This window comes from Typha latifolia, chromosome 6 (assembly GCF_019914945.1).
Source record: "Typha latifolia isolate L0001 chromosome 6, TyphaL0001v2, whole genome shotgun sequence".
NCBI lineage: Eukaryota > Viridiplantae > Streptophyta > Magnoliopsida > Poales > Typhaceae > Typha > Typha latifolia.
Window position 1 is genome coordinate 656412 of NC_133091.1, and position 25062 is coordinate 681473.

At 38.8% G+C, this 25062-nt stretch overlaps 5 protein-coding genes across 8 annotated transcripts; 2 read left to right on the top strand and 3 right to left on the bottom strand.

Moving 5' to 3' along the window:
* Window positions 1-563: 563 nt before the first annotated feature.
* Window positions 564-5164, bottom strand: LOC140790132 (UNC93-like protein 3). Of its 2 annotated transcripts, XR_012109321.1 has the most exons (11): window positions 4738-5047; window positions 4496-4659; window positions 4300-4363; window positions 4113-4226; window positions 3870-3914; window positions 3206-3441; window positions 3035-3125; window positions 2821-2933; window positions 2547-2670; window positions 2290-2396; window positions 564-963 (listed from the first exon to the last, which is right to left on the bottom strand). XR_012109321.1 is itself a non-coding variant. In XM_073140067.1 (10 exons), the coding sequence occupies exons 1-10, from the start codon at window positions 4927-4929 to the stop codon at window positions 781-783; spliced, it is 1326 nt and encodes a 441-aa protein (XP_072996168.1). In that variant the 5' UTR covers window positions 4930-5164; the 3' UTR covers window positions 564-780. The 2 variants fall into 2 exon arrangements, 1 of the variants encoding a protein (XP_072996168.1); XM_073140067.1 differs by lacking the exon at window positions 2290-2396 and having other exon boundaries at window positions 4738-5164.
* A 229-nt stretch (window positions 5165-5393) lies between these two features.
* On the bottom strand, window positions 5394-14924 carry LOC140790134 (histone H2B-like). Of its 2 annotated transcripts, none has more exons than XM_073140071.1 (2): window positions 13513-14069; window positions 5394-5974 (listed from the first exon to the last, which is right to left on the bottom strand). In XM_073140071.1, exons 1-2 carry the CDS (start codon window positions 13952-13954, stop codon window positions 5538-5540), a joined length of 879 nt encoding a protein of 292 aa, XP_072996172.1. In that variant the 5' UTR covers window positions 13955-14069; the 3' UTR covers window positions 5394-5537. The 2 variants fall into 2 exon arrangements, with proteins under 2 accessions (XP_072996172.1, XP_072996171.1); XM_073140070.1 differs by lacking the exon at window positions 5394-5974 and adding an exon at window positions 14802-14924 and having other exon boundaries at window positions 13371-14233.
* On the top strand, window positions 12271-13138 carry LOC140790135 (probable histone H2A.5). The gene is made up of 2 exons (XM_073140072.1): window positions 12271-12624; window positions 12689-13138. Exons 1-2 carry the CDS (start codon window positions 12415-12417, stop codon window positions 12923-12925), a joined length of 447 nt encoding a protein of 148 aa, XP_072996173.1. The 5' UTR covers window positions 12271-12414; the 3' UTR covers window positions 12926-13138.
* LOC140790133 (uncharacterized) lies at window positions 14455-18545 on the bottom strand. 2 transcript variants are annotated; one of them, XM_073140068.1, is made up of 10 exons: window positions 18449-18545; window positions 18184-18284; window positions 18018-18100; window positions 17870-17917; window positions 17691-17779; window positions 17503-17556; window positions 15961-16028; window positions 15224-15273; window positions 15028-15125; window positions 14455-14941 (listed from the first exon to the last, which is right to left on the bottom strand). In XM_073140068.1, the coding sequence occupies exons 2-10, from the start codon at window positions 18240-18242 to the stop codon at window positions 14837-14839; spliced, it is 654 nt and encodes a 217-aa protein (XP_072996169.1). In that variant the 5' UTR covers window positions 18243-18284; window positions 18449-18545; the 3' UTR covers window positions 14455-14836. The 2 variants fall into 2 exon arrangements, with proteins under 2 accessions (XP_072996169.1, XP_072996170.1); XM_073140069.1 differs by having other exon boundaries at window positions 14642-14941; window positions 15205-15273.
* Window positions 18546-20064: 1519 nt separating this feature from the next.
* On the top strand, window positions 20065-24199 carry LOC140790074 (diaminopimelate epimerase, chloroplastic). The gene is made up of 9 exons (XM_073139991.1): window positions 20065-20410; window positions 20492-20659; window positions 21016-21086; window positions 21204-21261; window positions 21579-21758; window positions 22849-22933; window positions 23292-23351; window positions 23690-23763; window positions 23872-24199. Exons 1-9 carry the CDS (start codon window positions 20150-20152, stop codon window positions 23986-23988), a joined length of 1074 nt encoding a protein of 357 aa, XP_072996092.1. The 5' UTR covers window positions 20065-20149; the 3' UTR covers window positions 23989-24199.
* The last annotated feature ends 863 nt before the right edge of the window (window positions 24200-25062 follow it).

The window sequence follows — 25062 nt, forward strand, 5'->3', positions numbered from 1 at the left end:
TTCCCTCCTTTTTAATTTTTATGGAGAAAAATATCATTCTCCTCTTATATAAGTATTTTTTTTATCTTTAAAAGATATTCATATATTTTATTTTCCTACTTTCTAGATTATAACTATATAGTACGTTTTATTAAACTTAAATTTTTATGAAGTTTAATAATTATATTACATCTAGAAATAAAATAAATATGAATTAAAAAAATTTAGATAAAAAACTCATCTATTTTACCTAATAAGCAGAAGAGATAAAATATATTTATCCCTTTTAAATATCACCTGTACTTATGTTTATTAGATGGTATTATCCACCAATTAGATTTCCATAGTTACTCCATTTGAGATATATTACAATTTTACCATTAATGTTTTAAGAAAAAGTTAAACAGTTCTTCAATCATTGTACTTCGAGATTACAGAACCTTAATCCTATCAAAATTTTCCCCTTATAATTTGTCAGATCCGAAAATATAATCAATGGTCATACAGTACTAATCCTTTTTCTAATAAAGTTTGTGTCATGCATATTAATGTATGTTGGCGAACTAATTTCCCTGTTATGCCTATTGCCTTGGAAATTTTTTGAAACCATGTAGGATCTTCAAGTAACACCAGAAACCTTCAATTCTATGCAATTATACATTGAAAATTATATTCGAGCAAACAATGAAATGATTTCACGCAGGGATAGATACAATTGTGGAAGGAGCCCATGCTTTGATTTGAGCTGCAGAGCAACGTGACACAGAATCACTGTCGTCAATAGCAAGAATAGCCTAAGCTTTAAGAACCAGCAGTCAACGACTTCTCAACCAGGAGGGTCAGGAAAAGAAATCCAGCAACCGAGACGCAGAGTGTGACAAACATCACTAGCATCAGGGCTTGTAATGTGATGTATGGAGTCAAGAAGAAGACAACCGCGATAGAAGCACATTGCCACACCTTCAGTTGCGCAAAAGCTGCTTCCTATTCATTCAATTCTTACAACATTTCAGTATTCATAATTTCAAAGAAATAGTCAAAAGCAAACAATCTAGCATCTGCTGACACCAAAAGATTGGATCAATTCCACGTTGCATCAGAATTACAAGAATCTATGTTATCATGAATTGATGATTGCCTAGTAGTATCATCACAATAAAGGAAAGTATAATGCAGATTTGGCAAAGCTCTCATGTTAACTCAGTGAGGCTAATGAGAGGATTGTATTATGTATATATAAAATACTATAGCGGATGAGCTCCTATAAACATAGTCTAAGTTTACAATTAAAGGAGACCAAGAGGAAAGTTAGCTGTGGTCTGTTTTTACAAGTAAGGGAGACCGACGAGGAAGGTTATCTGTGCTCAGGAGGGAATTAGTTTGGGTTCAGTGATTCAAAATAATTTGAAAGTTCTAATCACAGGTTGGTCCAATACACAATATAATCTTTAGATAATCACACCATCAGTTACCTATCTAGCATCACTAAAAAGGTGATAGACCTAACCAGAAATACTTAAGTTAAAGAAAAACACTGGAGGTTCATCCTATGGAGAAATGCAAATAATAGAACTCTTAATCGCCACCTGTATCCTTACTTTCTAAGTTGCAATGATCCAGTTAGGAACCACACCTGCACTCATTTTAGGATCTTGCTCACACACCAGATCTTGAAATTTCAGATCCCCAAGAAAAACACTGACGTCCCTATTTCATCATAAGTTGCAGTAAGATTAGGAGTTACCATGACTTGCAAGAAAGCATCTAACCTATCATCGCCCTAAATAGAAATAACAGTAGAAACGTTAGACCTTCACATGCCGCCTAGTAGGTTTGCCAATCTCAGGCCATCAAAGAAGCTACCAGACACTTCCTTCTCATTTACCACAACACCTCTTGCCACAGAAAATTGTATTCTCAGCATAACTGCATCCAATCAATCACAAATAGATCTACAAATACTACCTAGATCCTATCAACATATGCTAGACTCGACGACAATTCCCACCCTCAATTTCATAATACTCTACCTCCTCTTATCTGGTAGCTGTAACAATCATTTTTTATCAACTACTCTACTTGAAACTTGATGTAACCATCTTTCTCCTGTTGAACTCTTGATGTACGACCTGTTCTCAAAAGTTCTTATAAACTTATGCTGGTTCCAAGACATCAGATAAAATTGCATTATTTTCTCTACTTGGTCATTATCATATCAAATTCATACAGAAATGGCCTATTGAGAAGCTCAAACATCAAATAATAGAGAGGCCTATCCAATAATATGTCTCATTTCCAACTGGATCTTACCAAAATGAGACGCCCAAGTCATGCTATAAACCAAAACAACTGCAGGCATGTATCTTACAATTGCAGTTCATGTCAAGCTAGCCCACGCTGTTTAACTGATATATCATCTAACATTCAATTAAGAAAAAAAATGAGGTCAATGTGATAACAGTTAGACTGATCTCCATATAGAAGACACTAGGAAGGAGCAAAAGAAACAGTTATATCAAGGAAATTGGAAAAAAAAATCAGTATTTTATTGCTATCTAGAGCAGTACCTTGTCATTCTTGAATAGCATACCAAGTAATGCACTCAGCTGTGTATTCAGTACTCCATCACCAACACCCCATATGGCACCAATAAGTAGTGGATAGACATAAGCAAGAACTCCGCTAGGTGTACTGCAGATAAGTAAGAGGAAACATAGACATTTGAAAGATAAGACTGACGCAATTATCAGCCACCTAGCAGTAACTCTGATTCTTTCATTTGATGAGAGAATAAATGAACCAATAGTGAACAAATATCATATTTGAAGTCATCAATCGTACCTATACCCGAACAGAAGCCAAAGCAGGACAAATGCCTGAAGAAAAGCTCCACCAGAGACAATCAATGTGATTGAGTAGAGTCCAGTTGTCAAACGTCCAGCAACCAACGAACACTAAGAGTTAAACTGAAAGTCAGCAGAAGCAGTTGCCACATATATATCCCAACAAATCTGTTTGGGATGAAAAAAGAAGAGGTCAAAGTAAGGTTGCATACAACTGCATCAGCGGCCCCATATATTGCCATTGCACCACCAACGCCCGAGATACCAAGTGCAGGTGTTACAATATATTTCGTATATTCAGCCCTGAGGTAAAGGAAATAATCGCTTTATCAGACACTGAACTTGCTTATGAGATATTGTTGAGTCAAACATGTTCTACATACCATACAAATGCTTGTTGTAAACCTGAATATGCAATTAAAGGAATAATAAGCAGCATCCGTTTGTCCAACAGAGGAGCAACAACTAACTTCAACAAAGATTTGAGTGATGGCCGTATTGGAAGATCATCCCCTTTTTCATCTCTTTTGGATAAGAAACACATCAGTATAACACCAACAACCATGCATCCAAGGAAAACAACAAACAATAGATTCTTTCCTGTGACACCATCCCCTTCCTGCAGTTATGTAAAATTCACCATCCAGGCAAGTCAAGAAATGAACGAAATTCTGTACCACAAATAATCGTCAATTTACATAAACCAACCAAGCAGGCTAATTTAAACAATGCATCATCAAACTTAGTTATATTTTTTACAAAATTTAGTTATATGCGCATAGAATTATCACTGTTTCTCAAGCTCTGTTCTTTGGCTTCCATCTACTCAGAAGCATAAAAGCCTGAACTTACATCAATATGAAGGTTCATGAGCAGACACATGGAAACAAACTCGGACAGAAGTATCCACAGAAAGGGATCATAAAAACAGATTTCCAAACAATCATTAACCATTCTGAATTGCAAGTTAGTGATGATTAATGAAGTTACACAGAGAAACTAATAAAAGAGTGAACAGGGTTTACAAGGTTGAGATTTAGAACGTACTTTTCCATCTCTTAACAAGGCAAGTGTGATCAGATTTCCAATAACCTGTGTAAAGCAAAAAAAATCAATATCACTCAAGTATGTTTATGAAGAGCCATATCATCCAGGAAGGATTGATTTAAAAGTGGAGTAGGAACATTTCTTGCACAAGAATATGGGGATAAATACTCCTACAACGAAAATCAAAGTTCTTTTCTTTTTTCTTTTTTATTTTTTGAAACAGAAGGTACTAGAAATTAATACCTGGTGACTAGCAAACATTCCCCAAAATTCTCCGTTGAAGCTCCCTATAACCGTCCCTTCATGCAAATTGTAATCTTTTGCATGACTAAGCGCAGCTGAAGTGAGATATGTACCCTAAAGTGGCAGAGTACAATTATAGGATCGTTGTAAAATGGACAGCTGTAACTGATCAAATATCCAATCTCACCTCTCCAACCCAGATAATAGACGCAGTAAAGCCGAGATAAAGTGAAGCCGGCACCATCGTATACCTATAGCGATCTCCACAAGTTTAAGAAAAAAGAAATATAAGATTAGCTCATGTCATTTCGACAAACAGATAATAGAGCAACCGCAACCAACAATCAAGGAAAAATATCGCGAAAATGAAGCACGCAGCCCACCATGAGGGTTTCAAATTAGCTGCTATGAACAGCAAGTAGCCAGTGGTACCAAGAACGAGAGATATCTTAGACCCCAACGCCCTAACTACGGGAGACGCCACGACAGAGAACAGAGTAAATGACAGGTACAATATCCCCAGCGATATCGTTCCCAAATCTCCCTCCTAAACAAACAACCCGACAAATCATTAATCAACGACACGATTTCGAAACCGAAGAACAAGAGGAGATCCAAAACCCACAGTGTTGACGGTGCTCTCCAAATTCTGGGCGGCGCCGTATGCGGAGAACACAAACAAGAAAGCCGAGCTCAGGATATGTACATCTCTCGCGTGATTCCGTGGCCGTCGAACCCTAGAAGAGGAACCCACCTCGTCGTCTACTTCTACGACCAAAGGGGTGACTTCTTCCTCTTCTCGGGTAGGACTACCCATGGCTCACCTCGACGGTACGAATTGGCTCACTTCTCTTCCGCTACTAAGTCCCCAGAGATAAACGGGCAAGGGAATTGCCGGCCGGTATGACACGGAAGACGACGAGAATAAGGGATCTTATTTCAACTAGATTTAACACACTGGAATACTTTAAGATATCAACGGCAGTAGATGGATCGAGGATATCGACGGCTCCCAGAGAAGCGGCTACGGTAAGTAAACAAAGAAAAGGGACAAGCTAAAGCCAGTTGAGAAGAAGAATCTTTTGTTAAACTTTGAATATTGGATGAGATATCTACAATAATAGAAATATTTCCATTTATTTTATTATCCTACGTCACAAATGTCCCACCTACTTAAATGACACCTGAGCAAATAGGCACAATAGTATTTTCAAAATTCTAAATAAAGTTTAGATAAAAGAATTCAAGCGACCAAAGAGGTTTAAAAAGAAGATATCAAACTCGAAATAAAAGCTCTTACATTTCCAGAGTTGAAGATTTACATCGTATTAAACTAAGATCAGATGAGACTTGGGATATATGTAAAGATACATGGCAAACCCATCAAAATGCTACGAAAAAACTTAACCTTGCCTCTCAAAGGCTTTACGAACTGGTAAACTTAGTGACAGCCTTGGTGCCCTCGGAAACGGCGTGCTTCGCGAGCTCTCCAGGGAGAACGAGACGGACCGAGGTCTGAATCTCCCGAGACGTGATGGTCGGCTTCTTGTTATACCGCGCAAGGCGAGAAGCCTCCTGAGCGAGCTTCTCGAAGATGTCGTTGATGAAGGAGTTCATGATGCCCATGGCCTTGCTGCTGATGCCGATGTCGGGGTGGACCTGCTTCAACACCTTGAAGATGTAGATCTTGTACGTCTCAATGTTCTTCTTCGCCTTCTTCTTCTTCTTCTTGTCGCCCGAGGCGGAATCTTTCGAGGGGAGTCGCTTCTCCGCCTTGGGCTTCTTCTCAACGGGGGCCTTCTCGGCCACTGTCTTCTTCTCCTTCTCTTCCGCAGGCTTCTCGGGGGCGGGTTTCTTCTCAGCTGGCTTCTTCTCGGCCTTGGGCGCCATTGGAAATCGAGATCGACGACGAGAGAAAGGAATCGAGGAGGTGTAAAGAGATTAGGGGGAACAGAGAAACTTCAATTACGATGAAGAGCAAAGGGGCATCGCATTATAATTTATAGGGAGCAGAGGTAGGTTCTTATTGGCTGAAGACTCTCTACGCGGATGGATGACTTGGCTGAGGCGATGCGTTAGTGTGTTGCATAATCGACGGCCTGGATTGATTTCGTTGCGGATCGATGAGCTGGACACGGAGAACCAAGATTCGCTGAAAGTTGAAATCGTGGAACAAGCGCGGGAATTTAAAAGTGTGGCGGGATCATAGTGTAGACTATTAATTTGCAACATAATCCTACTTAATAATTACATAATCACATTATTTGCAAATAAGATCTACTTTCGCTGTGAATGTGATGGGTAATATATATAAGTAACCGTTCTTCTGCTAAGCTAATGAATATTATGAATTAATGATATGATAGCCTTTCGCCCAAAGTACCCATTGGGATTTAATAATGGACAATTATAGCCCAATTGAGTTAGGAGTATATAATTTAATGGACAGCACAATGCACACTAGAGCCTAGATCGAGGTCCAAGCCCGGCCCGGCCCGGCCTGGCCTGGCCTACTTATATATGATAAAAGAAGCTTTTCCTACGCCATGAAAGCAGCAAACAGCCTTCGGGATCATGAGATCTCGTCTCGTCTTCCGCTCTATACTTTCCCGCTCCTTCTCCAGCCTCCGCTTCGCCGCCGAGTTCTCTGATCTCTTCCACCACCTATCCAAATCACCATCCGACCCCAGAACCCTCCGCTATATCGACTCCATGCTCGCCAATACCCACCTCCTCGATTCCACCACCTCCTCCGTCCTCGTCCTCCGCCTTCTCTCCCACTCCAAGAAGCTCGTGCGCGCGAAGACCGTCCTCGCCAATCTAACCAAGAAATCCACCATCCCAATTCCTTTCCTGTATAGCTTAGTCTTCCAATGCCTCCTCCCTTGTAGCCCGATTAAGGACGTCGAACTCGTGTGGAACGAAGTGGTCGGAGAACTCCAGTGTAACTACTTTAATGCCTCGGATTTCGTGCTCCATCTTTGTCGGCGTGGCGGAAACGCCGCAGAAATCGAGGTGGTCTTCCGTCGGGTTTTGTCGAGCAAGTCGAGTTTAAGTCTACGAGGATATGTCGCTTTGATTGGTTCGTTGTGTAGAGAAGAGAACCCAAATCCTTTTCTGGCGAGAGAGGTACTGAGGGAGATGGAGGAGAAGGGGTTCGAAGCTGATGAGTTCACTTACTTTGCTCTGTTTCGGAGTTTTTGCCGAATTGGGTATGTTTCAGAAGCCGATTCGGTGCTCAGGAATTTAATAGAGAGGAGGAATTATGAAGTGGATAGCTTGATTTATGCAAACTTCTTCTATGGTTTGTGTAAATCTGGCAAGTTGAGGGAGGCACGTAAGCTGTTCGATAAAATTGTTAAGAAAGATCAAAACTTGGAGAAGAATTTGGTTCCTGTGTTGAGACCAGGAAGACGGGTCATTTTCCAATTGAATTCTTTCGCCAGGGTTTCTGAGGCGATGGCATTCGAGGCCTACTTCCTATCGCTTTGTAGTACTGGAAGGGTGGAAGAGGCTGAGAGACTATTGAAAGACAATACATGGAAGAAGGCTGCAATGCAGAACTGTGTTTATAGGTCATTCGTCGAAGCTTTGTTCAATGCGGATAGATCAAAAGATGCAATCGAGTTCTTTGAGGCTGAGAGGAAGAAGGGGCGTGTCTACATTGGAGACATTGCAATTGCAGTAGTAGTGGGTCTATGTAAGATGGGAAGAGTGGATGATGGCATTTTGCTTCTCTGCAAAATAGTGGATGATGGTTTTGTTCCAACTGCCTGTGTTTGGAATCAAGTACTGAAAAGCTTGTGGGAAGAAGAGAGGCTACACGAAGGCAAGGATCTCTTTGATAGAATGAGGTCTGGGAGGTTAAATGTATCTGCTCGGCCTGATGCTTTGACATATAGCATCATGATTGATGGGCTCTTGCAGAAGGGTGAAACTGATGCTGCAATCTCTATTCTCCACGAAATGGTGAGGGAGAAGGTTCCAGTCAGCGTTCATTTGTACAGCACTGTTGCTCAAAATTTATATCAGCATGGAAGAATTGAGGAATCACACTCGTTCTTGAATCTAATGGTTGAGAACGGGAGCTTAGTTTCATATGCGGCTTGGGAAGCTTTCGTCGACTCAATGGCTACTGGAAGCAAAATTAATGATTTACCAAAGTTTTGAACACTGAATTCTACCATTGAAGCTCCCAAATTGGAGTGAAGGATGAAAGAAGAAAAGAGTTGCTACACTCTGTGTTGTCTATGCAAGTCAGTCTGCTAGTTGAGCAGGAGTGGTGATGAGATCAGTTTGAGACTAAGAATTGGTAGCTACTTTAAATTTTGATCAGTATGGTTGTCCAAGCTGAGCTCAAGCTGACCTCTAAATCAAGTTCTCAAATATTGACTCATTTGCCATTTTTGCTGAGTCGAGCCTTCGAAATAGCTGATTTGACATCAAATAGCTTTTTGTGAAGGTTGGTTCCCTTGTACACTGAATACTGAAATGTGGCTTGTGCTCACCTTGACTTGACCCTGAGTTTGACAGAGCAGAGCCTGAGCTATTCATGGACAATTTATGTTAATGGCATTTTGTATTCCAGCATGACATGAAGTTCTGAGATCCAACAATAGCTAATTTCTTCCATGAGCAGGCAAATTGATACAAACCCTGTCGAATGTTCTATGTACTGTTCAGGAAGTATGATGCATACTGTCAAGGTATGTCATTACAGCATCCTTTATCTAACAGTTTAACTTGCCAGCATATGGTAATTTTAAATTTGTCAGTTTAACTTCAAACATTATTAAATCCCTACTAATCCCTTTTTTAAGTTTCATCAGCATGTTCTGTAGTCTGTCATCTGTCAACGTGCCATGTGAACATATTGTATACCTAACAATTTAAGATTTTAGGTATAATAATAACTTAACAAATACAAGATTACCCATAAGCATCAAACTATGTCAGCTAGTTGGAATGAGTGAGATGCATGATTCTCAATAGCAATTAAAGACAACACATTAGTTGTTCAGTATGTGTCAGAAGTTGGGAAGCGAGTCAAGTCTACTGTGATCTCAGTATCACAAAATGGCGACTCAGATCCCAGTTGTAAATGTTCTGCAGCCCTGACTGCAGAAATGTCCTACAGTTGGGAACCTTGCAGCCTTTTGTTACTGCCAAATCATCCAGCGGTTAAGACCAAAATGACAGAAATATTAATTGAGATAGCAACTAATCATGGGCCAAAAAAGTTTTCTACCTGCAGAAAACCTGCACTCAAGGCTACAGGGTATCTGCTGCATGCCCAGATATAAAGCCAACAAAATGAGAGAATGGATCTCTTGCATTTGGTTTGTTGATAGGCATTACAATATCTACTTTTTTTATGAGCCTGCTGCTTGCCATTGATCTTGAACAAGATACAATTGGCATCAGCTTCCTGCATTACAACCAGTAGAATCATCCTAGCATTTAAAATGTTTCAGCTGACAAGTTTCTCATTTATTTTCCATCACACCAATCAGGTGATGGATAATGACATAGCAACAATAGAACTGCTAAATATGGAATTCAACTTAAAGTCTTAAACTAGATCCTCTTTGCGACACCTTCCTTCTCCTGAGTTGGGCCAGCTGAGGGAGGATACAAAGGATGAGCAATCTCTGATGGTGACTGAGCTGAGTTGGTTGTCTTCCTTTGCTCAACAACTTCCATTGGAGGAGCTTCAAGATTAGCAAAGTTGTCAGGGAGAACAAAGACACTTTGTGATGCTCTTCTCTGGTGACGGTTAGGCCTCTGAGACATCTTCCTTAGGCTAAGAGTAGTGAGGAATTTAGAAGATGTGAGAGATAGGAACTAGGAGAAACAAGAGGAAGAGCAAAGAGGGAGTAAGAGACACTAAGCATATTTATAAGTAGATCTCACATCCACTCCTGTGAATTGGTGGGCCTGTTTCGCTTTTTTATTCCCCCTTTGCCCCTAATATGTTCACAGTTCTTTTACCCAAATGGCCTACAGTATAGCGATAAGGTAGCAAACTATACATTGAATGTATCATGTATGTGATAAATACTCTGACATATAGCAACTATAGAACCAGAACAATGCAGCCTTTTTTCCCTTTCAAATTTCAAGTTTTTGAAATTACTGGATTCTAATTCATGGATGATACAGTTCTTTAATCTATTTTCATAATTGCATTATGGTACATCCCTCTTTTACTTCTATGGGTGTTTTGCAATTTACACTATAGACTCTGTCCAAATTGCTTGCATCTCAACCGATAGGGCATCACTGACTATCAAATCGATTTCTTTTATAAACAAATAAGCTGCTTTAAAGAACAAGGAGCTGCTCGGAAAAAGATGTAACGCATGGGGGAGTCTGATCCATGTGAGAGCATTAAAGTCAGCAACGGTATCGTGCGGGGAATTGGACCCTCATCCTTTAGAGAGTAGTTCTCCATTGCAGATCTTATACTCTTTTAATCTTTTAAGCGTTTCTTCCGTTACAACTTATTTGTTTATGCCACTGTCGTGATACTTCTCTCTCTCTCTCTCTCTTCACTGTTCTCCCTCGTGTCAAGTTTACTAAGAGTGTACGCATTTCTTTGCTGCAGACTTGAGGGCACGCCACAAGAGAAGCTGCTGCGTTACAACCTATTTGCCAGGTTAGTTTCTACTTTAGTATGCATAGTTGTTGAAAGTTTGCAAGATTTTTAGTAGATGGGGGAGTTGATATTATATGTGGGTGAGGTAAGTAGTGTTGCAAATTGTGGAATAAATGTTGCCTGCGAGTAGCAGGTAAATTTTAATACACATGGACCTGTTAATAGTAATGAGCAGTAAGAAAGGATCTGATTCGTCTTAGGGACTGACCTTGTGCACATGCAAACATTACTCTGATTCATCTTAGGTAGTCTATTCTGAGTCTCCATGTGCTTGGTCTCGTCGATCTAGAATTTATCTATTGGGTATAGCCTTCACCAAGAAAGTTTGATGCTTACTCTATTAAATCATCCTGTACCTTATAATATTGAACTCTCTAAGAGCTGAAACGAGGTACCTCAAATGTTCTTTTTTTAGCATGGATGCTTATACGTGTGGAAATAGGATTGAGTTAGTCGGTTTCGGTCGGATCGAGTTAGTCGGGTCTTGGTCCGATCTCATCGTGATGATACAAATAGGAATATAATCTGTTTATTAAAATGAGTTAGATTTTTTATATGCTAATATAGCCGGTTTATTAAATATGTTGGAATTTTTAAATATAAACATAATTTATTTATTATACAAGTTACATAAGTTATAAACAGATTTTTCGTGTTATAAATAGATTAGTGGAATTATATCAGATTATCGTGTTATAATTGGGTTATAATATTATAAATAAATTGCCAGGTTGAGTTATAAATAAATTAAATATGTTAAGATAATAAACACAAACATGATTTACTTAATAATTGTGTTAGAAGAATTGATTTGATTATGGTCTGAATTCGAAAAAAACTAAAACTTGAGTTACTGTATTGGGTTATGAGGTTTGAATTAATTTTTACCACTCAGATGCTTACGATATTTCATTATTTTCTTAGTGAAATTTATCACAAAAACTTTGGCCAGGCGAGATGATATCATAGCTTGGTCAATAAAAGGGCTAGCATAACCGTCCTACTCATTATCTAAAATGTTATAAGCCGTAAGTATCTTTGTATTTAGAATGATTAATTTTATTTAGTCTATGTTTAATCTATAAATTCTTAAATAGTTAAAAAAAAATAGAAAGTTATCTCGAATCTGAAAATATCAAATGTGTGATTTTGGCCTTGCTTAATTTGAGGCTAAGTTTCAAACTAGATTAGTTAATCTTATTTATTAATCTTAATTTTTTAGAGAATAAATTTAATTAAATATAAAAAAAATTAAAATTATATTTAATTACTTAATCAATTTAGTTTAGGAGTATCTGAATTAGTTTGGATGACAAACAGGCATTAATAATTTTCACATTAGTTTACATCACTTGCATGTGTCTGGGAAGCATAAGCCAGCAGAATAAAGCAGCCCGGATTCCAACCCCATTAATTCCGTGTGGCAGCACGTGCACCCGTTTTGCCCACTGACTTGGTTGCCAAATAATTGTCTGCCAAGTGCATGGATGCAAGCAATGTCATGCGCTCCAGGATGCAGAACATCTTCTCCCCTCCCAAGTCTTCGTCTCCTAGCCACACGATCCGTGTTCCATTATCGAGACAAGAGAGCATAGTTATCGGAGATAGATAGTTAGGTCGATAGTTGGAGAGAGAGAGAGAGAGATGGAAGGCGGAGGCAAGATCAAGAGGGGCGCAGGAGGCCGCAAAGGCGGCGGCCCACGAAAGAAGCCCGTTTCCCGGTCCGTTAAGGCGGGCCTCCAGTTCCCCGTGGGCCGTATCGGCCGGTATCTCAAGAAAGGCCGTTACTCCGAGCGTGTCGGCACCGGCGCCCCCGTCTACCTCGCCGCCGTCCTCGAATACCTCGCCGCGGAGGTAACAATAACCCTATCTCTCCTCCTCTGCCCCTAGATCTGTGTAACATATTCCCGGTCATCAGGTACTGGAATTAGCCGGTAACGCGGCGCGGGATAACAAGAAGAACCGGATCATCCCGCGGCACGTGCTGCTCGCCGTGAGGAACGACGAGGAATTGGGGAAATTACTCGCCGGTGTCACGATCGCCCACGGCGGGGTGCTTCCTAACATTAACCCCGTGCTGCTGCCGAAGAAGTCGGCCAGTAAGGAGGCCAAATCGCCGGCGAAGGCCGCCAAATCACCCAAGAAGGCTAAGTAGGTCTTTCTTCCTTCGTCTGGAACTTTGTGAATAATTTGGGAGTAGTTGTGCTTTTGGACTATTTGACTGTTAACTCGCTCGTTGTTACTACGAATTGGATCTCTACTGGTTTGCTGGTCTCTCTGTGTGTACTTGAATTGAATCATAACTTAATTAGTTCTATTCTATCGTCTCCACCTGTTTGGAGCAAGTGGTGATGATTTGTTACTGCAACTTTGTGATAGATTCATTTTAGATGCTTGTATTGATACATTGCTTTGTTGTCAGTCCATTTGTTTCGTCATAAATTGGCCATTCCACGGCAGTGAACTGTAAGCAGAGATCCAGTGTTTCTTCATCGGTATACGTGAATTATTGTAAGATCTGATGAAGAACGACGTTTTCGATTCATAAGATGTTTCACCTCCAATAGATTCCTTGCAGTATTTTAGAACAATGCTCAAGATTGACAAGTAAACCGGTGAATTTGATGAAAGGTTGATTCTTTTTGTACATAAAACCACCCAAAATTTACGAACGTAATGACTTGACAAGAACAATCTAAGCGACGAATCCCTAAATAATCCGTTGACGAAAAGCTCAGGAGCTGGTGAATTTGGTGACGGCTTTGGTGCCCTCAGAGACGGCGTGCTTGGCAAGCTCACCGGGGAGCACGAGACGAACAGAGGTCTGGATCTCGCGAGACGTAATGGTGGGCTTCTTGTTGTAGCGGGCGAGGCGGGAAGCCTCCTGGGCGAGCTTCTCGAAGATGTCGTTGATGAAGGAGTTCATGATGCCCATGGCCTTGCTGCTGATGCCGATGTCAGGGTGGACCTGCTTCAACACCTTGAAGATGTAGATCTTGTACGTCTCGATGTTCTTCTTCGCCTTCTTCTTCTTTTTCTTGTCGCCCGATGCCGACTCCTTCGAGGGGAGTCGCTTCTCCGCCTTGGGCTTCTTCTCCGCGGGGGCCTTCTCCGCCACCGTCTTCTTCTCCTTCTCCTCCGCTGGTTTCTTCTCCGCGGGCTTCTTCTCGGCCTTGGGCGCCATTGGAGATCGAAAGAGAGATGCGGGGAGACGCTTTGATGTTTTCGGCGCAGAGAAGGAGAGGGATTTAGACTTGCTGCGGATTGATGAGGAATAAATAGGGGAAAAGTGAGCCTCTGTGATTGGTTGGGGAGGTTTGCTGTGGATTGATGAGCTGGCATCAGTTGCCGCGTTGATTTCATAAGGTGACTCTGGAAATGGACGGGCTAGATTCTACGATACTGCTTTAGCCGTACCGGTCGGTGTTACTCGGACCCGTCGAGTCGTAGTTCGTGTTTATTCCTGTGCAAGAATAAAAAGTCCGAATTGGAACAGGATACGGGAATAATTCCAATATATTATACAGAAATTTTATTCTTGCATAAATTGAGCCAAAGATCTGGCATCGTTTTCTGGAATCATAGCCACAACTCATTGAACAAAACCTAAGACATATAGATATACTGGAATGAAGGTTATTTTGATACAAGTTATCAACTAGGAAAAAAAGAAAACGAAACAAGGAGTTGACACCATGTTCTGTATTACTTAACCGCATTCATTGTACAAAACTTAAAACATATAGATATACTGGAATGCGAGGTTATATTGATACAAGTTATCAGCAAGGATAAAGGGAAAGAATATCCTGCCCTGCTTCAGTTGCAAATTTCTACTGTGCACAGGAAAAGAAATATTTAAGGCAGAATATTGACCCATACAAACTTCCATTTTATGAAGTATATTTCATAAATGAAAACTTCTGTTTCAACGCCCAAATCTTCAAATTATAGGGCACAACAATTACTTTTTATAAGTACAACATTAATTTTCAGGCTCTTGACTTCACATTATAATGTAGGGAACTTACTACTGTCAATTTTGAAAAGCACCCATCTGACTCTTTTAGAGCTTCTTCTTTACTTGTTGCTTCCCCAACTTTGATCGTCGTTGCTTAAATAAATGCAGATATAGCTTCAACCATAAAAATGGATATGATAGCAGCACCGCCTGAAGATAGCGAATAAAAATTAGTGTTACAATCTCATACCAAAGTTACAGACATGGAAAGAGATAGGAATAACTCCATTACATACCACCACAAAAGAGTAATAGCTGATTGAGAGCCTATTGAAGAAGCTTGAATGAAGATTTCTCTCCTTGATGAATGGAAGTGCTTGGTACATAAGCCACACTGCATGGAAAAATCATTTAGGAGAAAGATTAAATATGAAGAACAAAGGAGGGGAAAGAAAAAGTAACTGAAATCTAACTAATCTTTCTTGGTCTCACTTTCTCCAGGAGCCACTCCAATAGGATACAAGAGAATGAAAGCAGTGTACCTGAAGGAATTGAACATGCTGCTCTTCAGTTGGAAGATGAACATCTTAAAAAATTTGATGCACATCTACAGCAATAAGCATTTTAATGCAAAGCAGCCACAATAAGAATGAGGTTTCATAATATCTCCCGGAAATTAGAAGTCAGATGCTAGATATGTATTGCAAATGACTGAATGAGAAGGCTACATAGGTACCAATGTCCTAGAAAAACTAAAATGATATGCCAAGCCCAAATTTTCATGTGGATAAGCTTTCACGTTCATCTTGACCCTCTCTTTCTTTCTACTTCAGCAATCTCATTTGGATGATGAATTCTGAGATTCAACCCTATTAGTCCATTTTATTTGATGCTCCAGATACATAAACAAATCTGTTATGCATTGTCCCGCAAAATCCTTATTAAATATCAACTACATGCAACAATTTTATACAGTGCAGAAGGAAACTACTGTTTATACAAGTAAATATTTCCAAATTTCAAATACACAGATTGAAAAGTTGTCCTGCATCGACATCAATAAGGACCATGCAAGTTTTATACCAATTAAAAAGGGGGTTCATATAAACCATGATGATATTGCAACAAATAACATGATGAGTCCAATAAAATTGTAAAGTTATATGAATGACTAAAGTCATTAAACCCATGTCCACGAATATAAAATTTTATTTGTCAATATAATTGACCTGACATAGGTGAGCCAATGAGGGCAAATTCCAACGCAACTTGTTGCATAATGGGAGTATCTAATAACCTGCAGCAAGAAAAAAGAATACAGTATGAGTTGTCAGGTGTGGAAGTATCGGTGACAGAGAATGGAAGGAAGAAAAAGCAAAGCAATCTTCATCACTATAACTGGACTGAAAACTCCAATAAGTTCATAGACTTTGCTGGACCATTAGATGGGATAATGCTATCTAATTGACAACTTCTATAGAAGAACGCTGGACTCATGTTGTTAATCATCAAATGATGCCTACAGAAGAAAGATATTTCGTTAAAGAGTTATGCCGGATTTAGCAAATGCTAATACTAGAAACCTTAGGTCATGTATACTTGAATAGGACATATTATTGCACAATGCATAGCACTCAACACTCAATAGACCCCCTCCTTATACATTATCATTATCATCTACATATTCTCCCAGCAATTAAGGGATCAGTGAGAACAAATAATTTAAAACAAGGCTCTCAAAGAAATGTTAGAATTTCACTGCAAGTTGTTAACCTTACATTAAAAAAAAAGGTTGACACTCTAAAATGAGCTATCAAATTACAAGTCAAAACTAGATAATACAGGGAATTGCCATGAATTGTGACGGCAGCTATAAGGCTAGCTAGCAAGGAGAGTAACCAATTGCAGTTAAGGTCATGAACCTAGGAGCAAAATCTCCACTCTCAAGAAAGTCCTCTAAACATAAGAATCCGCAGGCACAAAAATATTACAGTATTGAAAATTCTTTTGTTTCGCTGCTAGAGAACTTTAGTAACTTGCAACCATAACCTATTAAAGTAGGAACAAAATATTTGAAATATATGGTTAAATATGAATAGCATATATGCAAGAACAAACAAGTGATACGGCATCCAGAGAACATAGCGTAACATCAACTTTAAAAATTGGTATTCATGAAATCAATAAAGTACAACCTGGTAAACATGAGCACATTAGGATTCTGCTTCTAATTTCCATGCCTCTCATCAAGGCGATGTCGTAGCAATACAGAAATCTAACATTTAGAAAGGTTGTATCAATGAATCACTATTGGCCTTGAGTATCAATGGACAAACAGGTCCCATATATAGGTCAATCTGCAAAGAGGATATATCATTGTAAATGCGTCCAACAATAAAGAGGTCCCAGAGATCCAACCTCCTTTCTGATTATATGCACAAAAAGGAAGTTTTCTCCACCGTCCATACTAGAAGTAGACATTGGAGGTGCTAATCCTCCCATGATACCCATTTGCTAGATAGAAGAATAGTATTTGGTTTTTGGGAAACCAAGTGACTTACGGGACCATGTGCCAGTGATTTTTGCATGAAGATTTTAATTCATCTCTTCTTGTACAGTATCCGAACATTAAATTATCACATCGTACATTTAGCTTTCTTCTTGATTTCTTTTCGATCTTCTATTTATGATAAAAGAAACAAATGTTTCCATATTTATTTAGCAAATTGAAGAACAAATCATGAGCATAATGCAAAGCACTATAGAATCACCTCAGAGATGCTCCATGACATAAAGGTTATGAAAACTGATGGAAGAACTTGAATCTGCAATATTTTAGACACTTATTATTAAAAAAGTTTACAACCAAATAAATTGACAAAAACTTACTTTCTCCAGCAATCAAGATATAAGCATTTGAGAAGAAATAAGAAATGATGATCTCCTTCTCAGAGATTACCTCCGGAATTTGGCGAACAATGGCAAGAAGGAAGTGAGTCCTCCCTCCCCACTGCATCAGAGCAAGCAAGACTCCACTAGGAACCAAACCTATCAAAATCCAACTCTCGAATCATCTATTGTCGGCTAAAAAAAGAAAATATAATAATAATAATAATAATAATAAGAGAAAAATCTCACCGACGGCTGCATGAATGACTTCCAAGAAGGAAAGGGTTTGCAGAAAACCTTTAAAAATCAAAATAAATTATCTCTAAAAGGTACAAATTGCTGGCATTATATTGGATAAAACCAAAAAGAAATAGAGATGAATAGGTGATTGGGATACAGATGAGATCTCCGGCGGAGGCGTATGCTCCATCGATGGAGTCGGGGAAGAGGCTGCCTAGAACTTCGCAGAGAGCGAGAGACCTAAATACAGGAATTATATGGATTAATATAAAGATATAAATTTATAGAGAGAGAGAGGAGAGGAGAGGAGAGAGAGAGCTGACCATCCGACGAACTGAAGGGTGTTGTAACATAGAAGATAAAGCTGAGAAGGTCGAAGCATCGCTACCTGTAGAGAACGCCGAGTTTGGAAAATTCGTCTTATCTAATACATATAAGAAAAAAATATTTATATATATATATATATATATATATTAATAATTATACTAATAAACCCGTTTCCACTTTCCACGCACATCCCTTAATTTTTTATTATACATATTGAACTCCTGGACTATAGAAAACATGGAAAATAGAAACTATATAAACCTCTCAACTTTTGCTGCCACCCTAAGCTCTGCTAAAATTTGACTATCGTCTTCTTGCCCCCCCCCCCCCCCTGAAAAGGGCGTTTTGTACCCTTTTCCCAATATTTTTTCTTCCCCTCTTTTTTTCCCTCTACTACCTTACTTATATGACGTCTTCCCTTCTCCTTCTCGTTATTGTCCTCGTTGTCCCCTTCTCACCCATCTTTTCTCTATTTTTCTTCTCATCTCTCTTTTTAGCGCATATATTTTTTTTTTCAACCTTTTCTTGCCCCAATTGAATCCCCTTCTCTTATCCTCCTTGGTTGTAATTTTCCTCCCATCCTCCTTATCGCCTTCATCTTCTTTGTCAAATCCCTCACCGTCTCCACCTTCTTTGTTAGATTCATGCACTTCCGCCCTTGTGCCTCAATAAATTTGTCCACCATCACTGTCGGGTGCACCGTGGCCCTTCCCACTTCACCTCTGCTGCTATCAGTTCGCTCATCATTTATCAATGTTGTTGTTAGCCCATCGCTACCACTATTTTGTAGTTGTCGTCGAGACGATCATCGACTGTCAATAGGTTTAGTAATTTTTATTATTTTTTATTTTTATTTGTGTTGGATGTCGTTTTATGATAATAGATTTTGAAGGTGTTCGAAATCCTCAGAGTTGTGATGGAGCTATTGGAAGACCGGGTGTCAGTGGCATATTTATGTTTGTTTTACTTATATATGCTTTTTGGGCTTGATACTATATATTATTTGGTTGTGTTATTAATATTTTACTAAGTTATAGACTTTATTTAATATATAATTCCTCTTCTCGTGTGTATTAGACTTATGCTCATCTGATTGAAAATAAATAACATCTCGTCCACGAGCTTTCGCCAGGGAAAAAAAAAGAAAAAATTGCTCTAATTATGAATAATATAGTGGCATGGTAAGCAGAAAATATAAATCGAAATCTAGTTTCTCCCAAATTCACTATTTAGAACTATTAATATTATGATTGAAATTTCATAAATTTCAGTGAATATAATGATAGTGAATTATGATCAAGATACTACATAGGAGTTTATATACACGTGATTAATTTGTCTAAATCTCAAAAATAATTCTTAAATGGATTATTGCTTCCTTCTTAACAACAAGGCTGGATAACATTTATTTCGATAATCAAATAAAATTCACCTAGAATCAGTTCGAAAAATAACTAGAAAGTATCAATTAATCCTATGAGAGTTGGTATGTATCTTTGACCTAGGAGTTCATAAATTCAACTTCAACTCCTAATAATATTGTGGAGAAATTGCTTAGTGATTTGGTGGCTTGATTCGATTCGATTGATAATTCGGCAGTGTGGTTAGCTTAGAAGAACAGCTCGGCAGCACAAATAACTTGGAGCAGATCTCGACAACATTTGGTTCGGAACAACTGTTCAGTAACGCATATGACTTGAAGTCTAAAACTAAGCAGCTAAAAGATCGGTGGGGCATAAATGTCTCTATATCTATAGATAGTTGGCTCTTTATTCAGCCCACATATAGTCTTCGGGCTCATGAGTAAAATAATAATAATAATAATAATAATAATAATAGCTATAAATTCAGCAAACTGACCCAAACCTTGATCCGGCCCGTCTGCTCAAACCCGTTAGTAGTCGAACTTTTAATACCTCTCGACGCCACCGTGGAGGCTTGGAGGGTGTTTGCCCAAGAGCTATGGCCGCCACCATCTCCTTCACTCTCTCCCATCCCTGTCGCCTCTCTCGCTCCTCGATCTCTTCCTCTCGTCTCCCACCCAAATTCCTCTCTCGTAGACCCTTCGCCTCCCCCGGAAACCTCAGCAATCGATTGGCCGCCTTCGCTTCCATGAGCGTCGAAGCCCCGGCGAAGTCCTCCAACCTCTCCTTCTTGGATCGGAAGGCATCAGGAGTCCTCCATTTCGTCAAGTATCAGGGCCTCGGCAATGACTTCATCATGGTACTGGAGTAGTTACGGTCGTCACTGTGTTGTGATTCTTGTGTTGTTGGCTTCTGATTAGGTTTCTGTGTTGCGATGTAGGTGGATAACAGGGACTCGATGGAGCCTAGGGTTACGCCGGAGCAGGCGGTGAAGCTGTGCGATCGAAATTTTGGCGTCGGCGCTGATGGTGTGATCTTTGTCATGCCGGGGATTAACGAAACTGATTACTCCATGAGGATCTTTAACTCGGACGGAAGTGAGCCTGAGGTTATCAATCTTTTCGCGATTCTGTTCGTTTGAGTATATTTTTTCCTTTCCATATTGCTGATGTTGTTACTCCGTTGCTGTTAATTATGTACATATTAGTAAGTTTACTGTCACCAATTTCAAGCAACTGACATGTTGATAAATGATGCTTTTGTTTAGACCATAATATTTATGCATTTGAAGAGGAGTTTATGTTCCTTTCTACTGCATTTGAAGAACAAATGTACTGCAAATTAGTCTGCCACGAAGCATTTAAATATTGTACTGTGTATTTTGCTATGAAGAACATAGTGTGCCCAAGTAGATTAGTTTTTGTTAAGGTCACAATTTCAATCTCTTAGCTTTTCCTGATCCAGATGTGTGGTAATGGAGTGCGTTGCTTTGCTCGTTTCATCTCTGAACTTGAAAACCTACATGGAATGAAGAGGTACTAAATCATACTCTTATCTCCAACATGTGGATGGCATGCAAAGAATCTCACTTTCCAAATTCCAATTATTGTGAAGCGGTGAAGTTTAACTTGCAATGCTATTGCATCTTTCAGTTTCACCGTTCACACTGGTGCTGGCTTGATTGTTCCTGAAATCCAAAATGATGGGAAGGTAAGCTTAACTTTTCTAAGAATTTATTGTTATCAAATTAGTGTAGATATTGAAATGATTGGTTTAGTTTACAAATCTCCTCCTTTTTCATGTACAGGGCATTAAACTACATAACCGGTGATTTCATCTAACCACTTTTATACCTGATAGGCCACTAAAATATGCACTAGGGGATGATTGTTTCATGTATCTCTTGTTTATCTCTAATGTTGTAAATGCCTCTAAAACCATATTTTTCACGTTTCATTTATGCTTAACAGAGGAAGAAGTTTCTTTGTTGATTTAAACAAAAAAAACCCATTTTTTTATTTTTATAGGTGAAGGTAGACATGGGTCAACCTATACTTTTAGCACAAGAAATTCCCACCAAACTTCCAGCGAACAAGAATGGAGCTGTTGTCCGAGTTGATCTGGTTGTTGATGGCTTAACTTGGAATGTGACATGTGTTAGCATGGGCAACCCTCATTGTGTTACATTTGGTACAGAGCAGTCACAGGTAAATCTTTTTGGAGACATAGTTGGTATCGTCATGCTGTTTCTTCTTTCTATAATTAATCCTGTTGTAAATGTAGTAATGCACTAGCATGCAGTCCAATTTAGATCAGTGAATTTTTCCAATATCAGTATTCTCAGTTGCACATTGTGAGTTTTGTATACAAAGATTGCGTCTGCACTGCATTTCTTATCTGTTAATTGATTCTTGTGTCTTATTTGTTGAATTTAGTTCCCCCACTTGCTTTTTCTCTGTGTTTTTTAGCTTGGAAACAGCACAAACTTGGTGGCTTTTTCGTTGATTGTTGTGCCTCAATGGTGAATGCTCCCGATATTAGACCTTGTTTCCTCCCCTGTTTGTCTAGACCGATCATTGTCTAGGGGAATTAAAGGGTGCATACAGATTAATGTGAATTTATGTTCAGATTTTTAAACCAGCATGGGAGAATGATCATAATGATGCTTGTAAGTTTCATATAGATCATGATTTTCAGTATGAAATTTGAAAAGGCAGACTTGATGTTGTGGGGCACTCAAGCTAATCAAATGTTTGTGCTGGCATATATTTTAGATAATCCTTTTTATAAAGGGAAACCCTGCTAACCAATGCAATAATCAGAAGAATTTAGTGTTCACAAAGTATGAGAGAATAATCATTATTTGAATAGCAATATGGTGGCTCTAATAAAAATAGTTGACACTATTATCTTACTAGAGTGGGAAAAAAAAACAAGATTGACCTGGGCATCTGATGGAATCTTGAGTTACAGGTTCTTTGTGCTCCACTGATTTGATACCTGGATTTTGAACTTTTTTGACCTTTAATGGATCTCTCAGTAGAAATAGGGTTTGTACCCAGATATTTCTAATTTGTTGTCTCAGTAGTCAATGAATTCCCCAAGAATTATACATTTGGTTTCATGATATAAACACTTTTGTTAGAGTTGAGAAGCCATTTTAGGCTGATATAACCACTGTTTTTAAGGAGTTAAAGATCAACTGATCTCTTCCTTTTCTCTTGTCAAAGAGAAGTATTGGCATTCTCACATTTGCATGTTCATTGACTTAGCCTAGTCTCACTTAAACTTGAACAGGCTCTACAGGTGGATGATCTAAAGCTGGGAGATATTGGTCCAAAATTTGAACACCATGAAATGTTCCCCTCTCGGACTAATACAGGTCAGTCAAATTCTTGTTGTTTATCTATTAATTTCCTGGTATATGCTTTTTGGAGCTATTACTTTACTTTAAGACTGAGTTCCTGGGTAAGAAGCAGATGTCGTTCTTGCCATGAAATGATGAGCAGTTATTTCTGTGTCCATAAAATGTTCCTTATCATGCAGTATTCTTGAAATGCGGAGTTCAAAAGAAAAATGAGAGAGTAAGATGACTGTGTGGTGACTTTGTGATCACATACTCACATAACCTGGTCATATGTCAACTGTTTATGATCCATATCCACTTACGATTTGTTACAGTTTAAGTTCTGCTCCCAGTCCTGAAAGTGAATTCAACTGGCTTTCATATTTTCTTGCAGAATTTGTACAACTCTTCTCTCGTTCACATCTAAAAATGCGTGTTTGGGAGCGCGGTGCAGGTATTATGTTCACCTATTTTGTTTATCTGAAGATAATATGCTTGAACTGGGATACATTTTATCATCTCCAAAATCATGCACTTCGAAGCAGAGGTAGAAAGATTGTTAGCTAATTGAATTTCATTGTAAGACTGAAATAGTAAAGTTTACTTTCCACTGGTTCTTATGCATGTCCTAAATTTAAAGAGTCATGTGCAACTGATGCAAATAAGCTCCTGAAGTAACTCTACTGTCTAGCCTTCTAAATTTTTCTTAGAAAGCGTCTATCTGATTTTATTATGTTATTGTACATATGGTGATTAATATCTATTGTAAAATTTGTTTCCTTTTAACTATAGGAGCGACTCTTGCCTGTGGGACGGGTGCTTGTGCAGTTGTCGTTGCTGCAGTTCTTGAGGGACGTACTGAGAGGGTTAGTGATATGCTATTTTTGACGATTGATTTACATTTCCATTTTTCTGTTGTTTTGCTGCTTTAATCTTCATTATAGTTAACTTTGCATATCTTTTTCTCCAAACAGAAGTGTACTGTTGATTTGCCTGGTGGACCATTGGAGATCGACTGGCGGGAGGATGACAACCACGTTAATATGACTGGGCCCGCTGAGGCAGTTTTTTATGGTTCCGTTCCCATCTAATTCACCCCCCTTTTTATTAGTTTAGAGGGCCTCATCTTCAAGAGATGATACCGTCAGACTGACATTTCTGTTGTATTATTTGCATTGGTTATGCTTAGATCTGTATGTGGTGAAAACTGTAGTTAATTGCATTAAATCTTCCAGCTGCAGCTACTACAAATTCGTCAGCATATAAATTCTTACTTTTTGTGGGGCTATAATTATTTTTCAAGTTTTTTGTGGCACTTTCCTTAATTTCGCTCCTGTACAGTATCTGGGGTTGGAGATTGTGTGTAACTGAAAAGGCATCTGGTTTCCATTATTTTTATGCAGCTCAAGGTCACACCTCTGGAAAATACTGAATCTGAGCAAGACAGTAATTGAATTGAAAATTATTAATCAAGGGAGTCGAAGAATGCACCATGGAATAGCCTTTACATTATGGTAAGTTAACGCTTCAGGATGAGCAAATATTAGTTCTTTCATGCACGCTAGAGATTGTGTTTTCTGATATGAGTTTTTAGCTAATTACTCTGCTTAGTGATTGATATATTTGAGTTCAGCTAGCAGAATATGGATAAATATATGATTTGCAAGCTGCTGGAGCCAATAGTTTTGGTTAAGCAGGTTGAATTCAAACATCATCTCGATAAGCCATTATTTTCTTTTCACTCTGACAGTTCAGTAGTAAAACAGAACTATTGCCACCAAAAGATTCTTTCATTTTATATTCATCTGATGCACCTTGTTCTTTCCTTTTATTATTATATACTTTCCTTTGCAATCTAAATGTCAGCATGCAGCTTATTAAATTCAACTGAAACGGTAAAGGCATTTAACTTTGAAGGTATGCGCTTCCCTTTCGTTTAATTTTCAGTTGTTAATCTTTGTGTATTTTGCAAATATTTTAATTTACGAAGTATTATTATCACCTTAATTGGTCGCAGTTTGCTTTACGGGTACTCGATCTTGTTCTTTTCTTCTATGAAAATTATCTTCTGTGAAAAAAAAAAATCACCGTGAAAGCTTGCGACCCTATTTCTCCATTAAGAGAAAATATAGAATAATACTCGTTGAGGTATGAGTGGTAAAGCA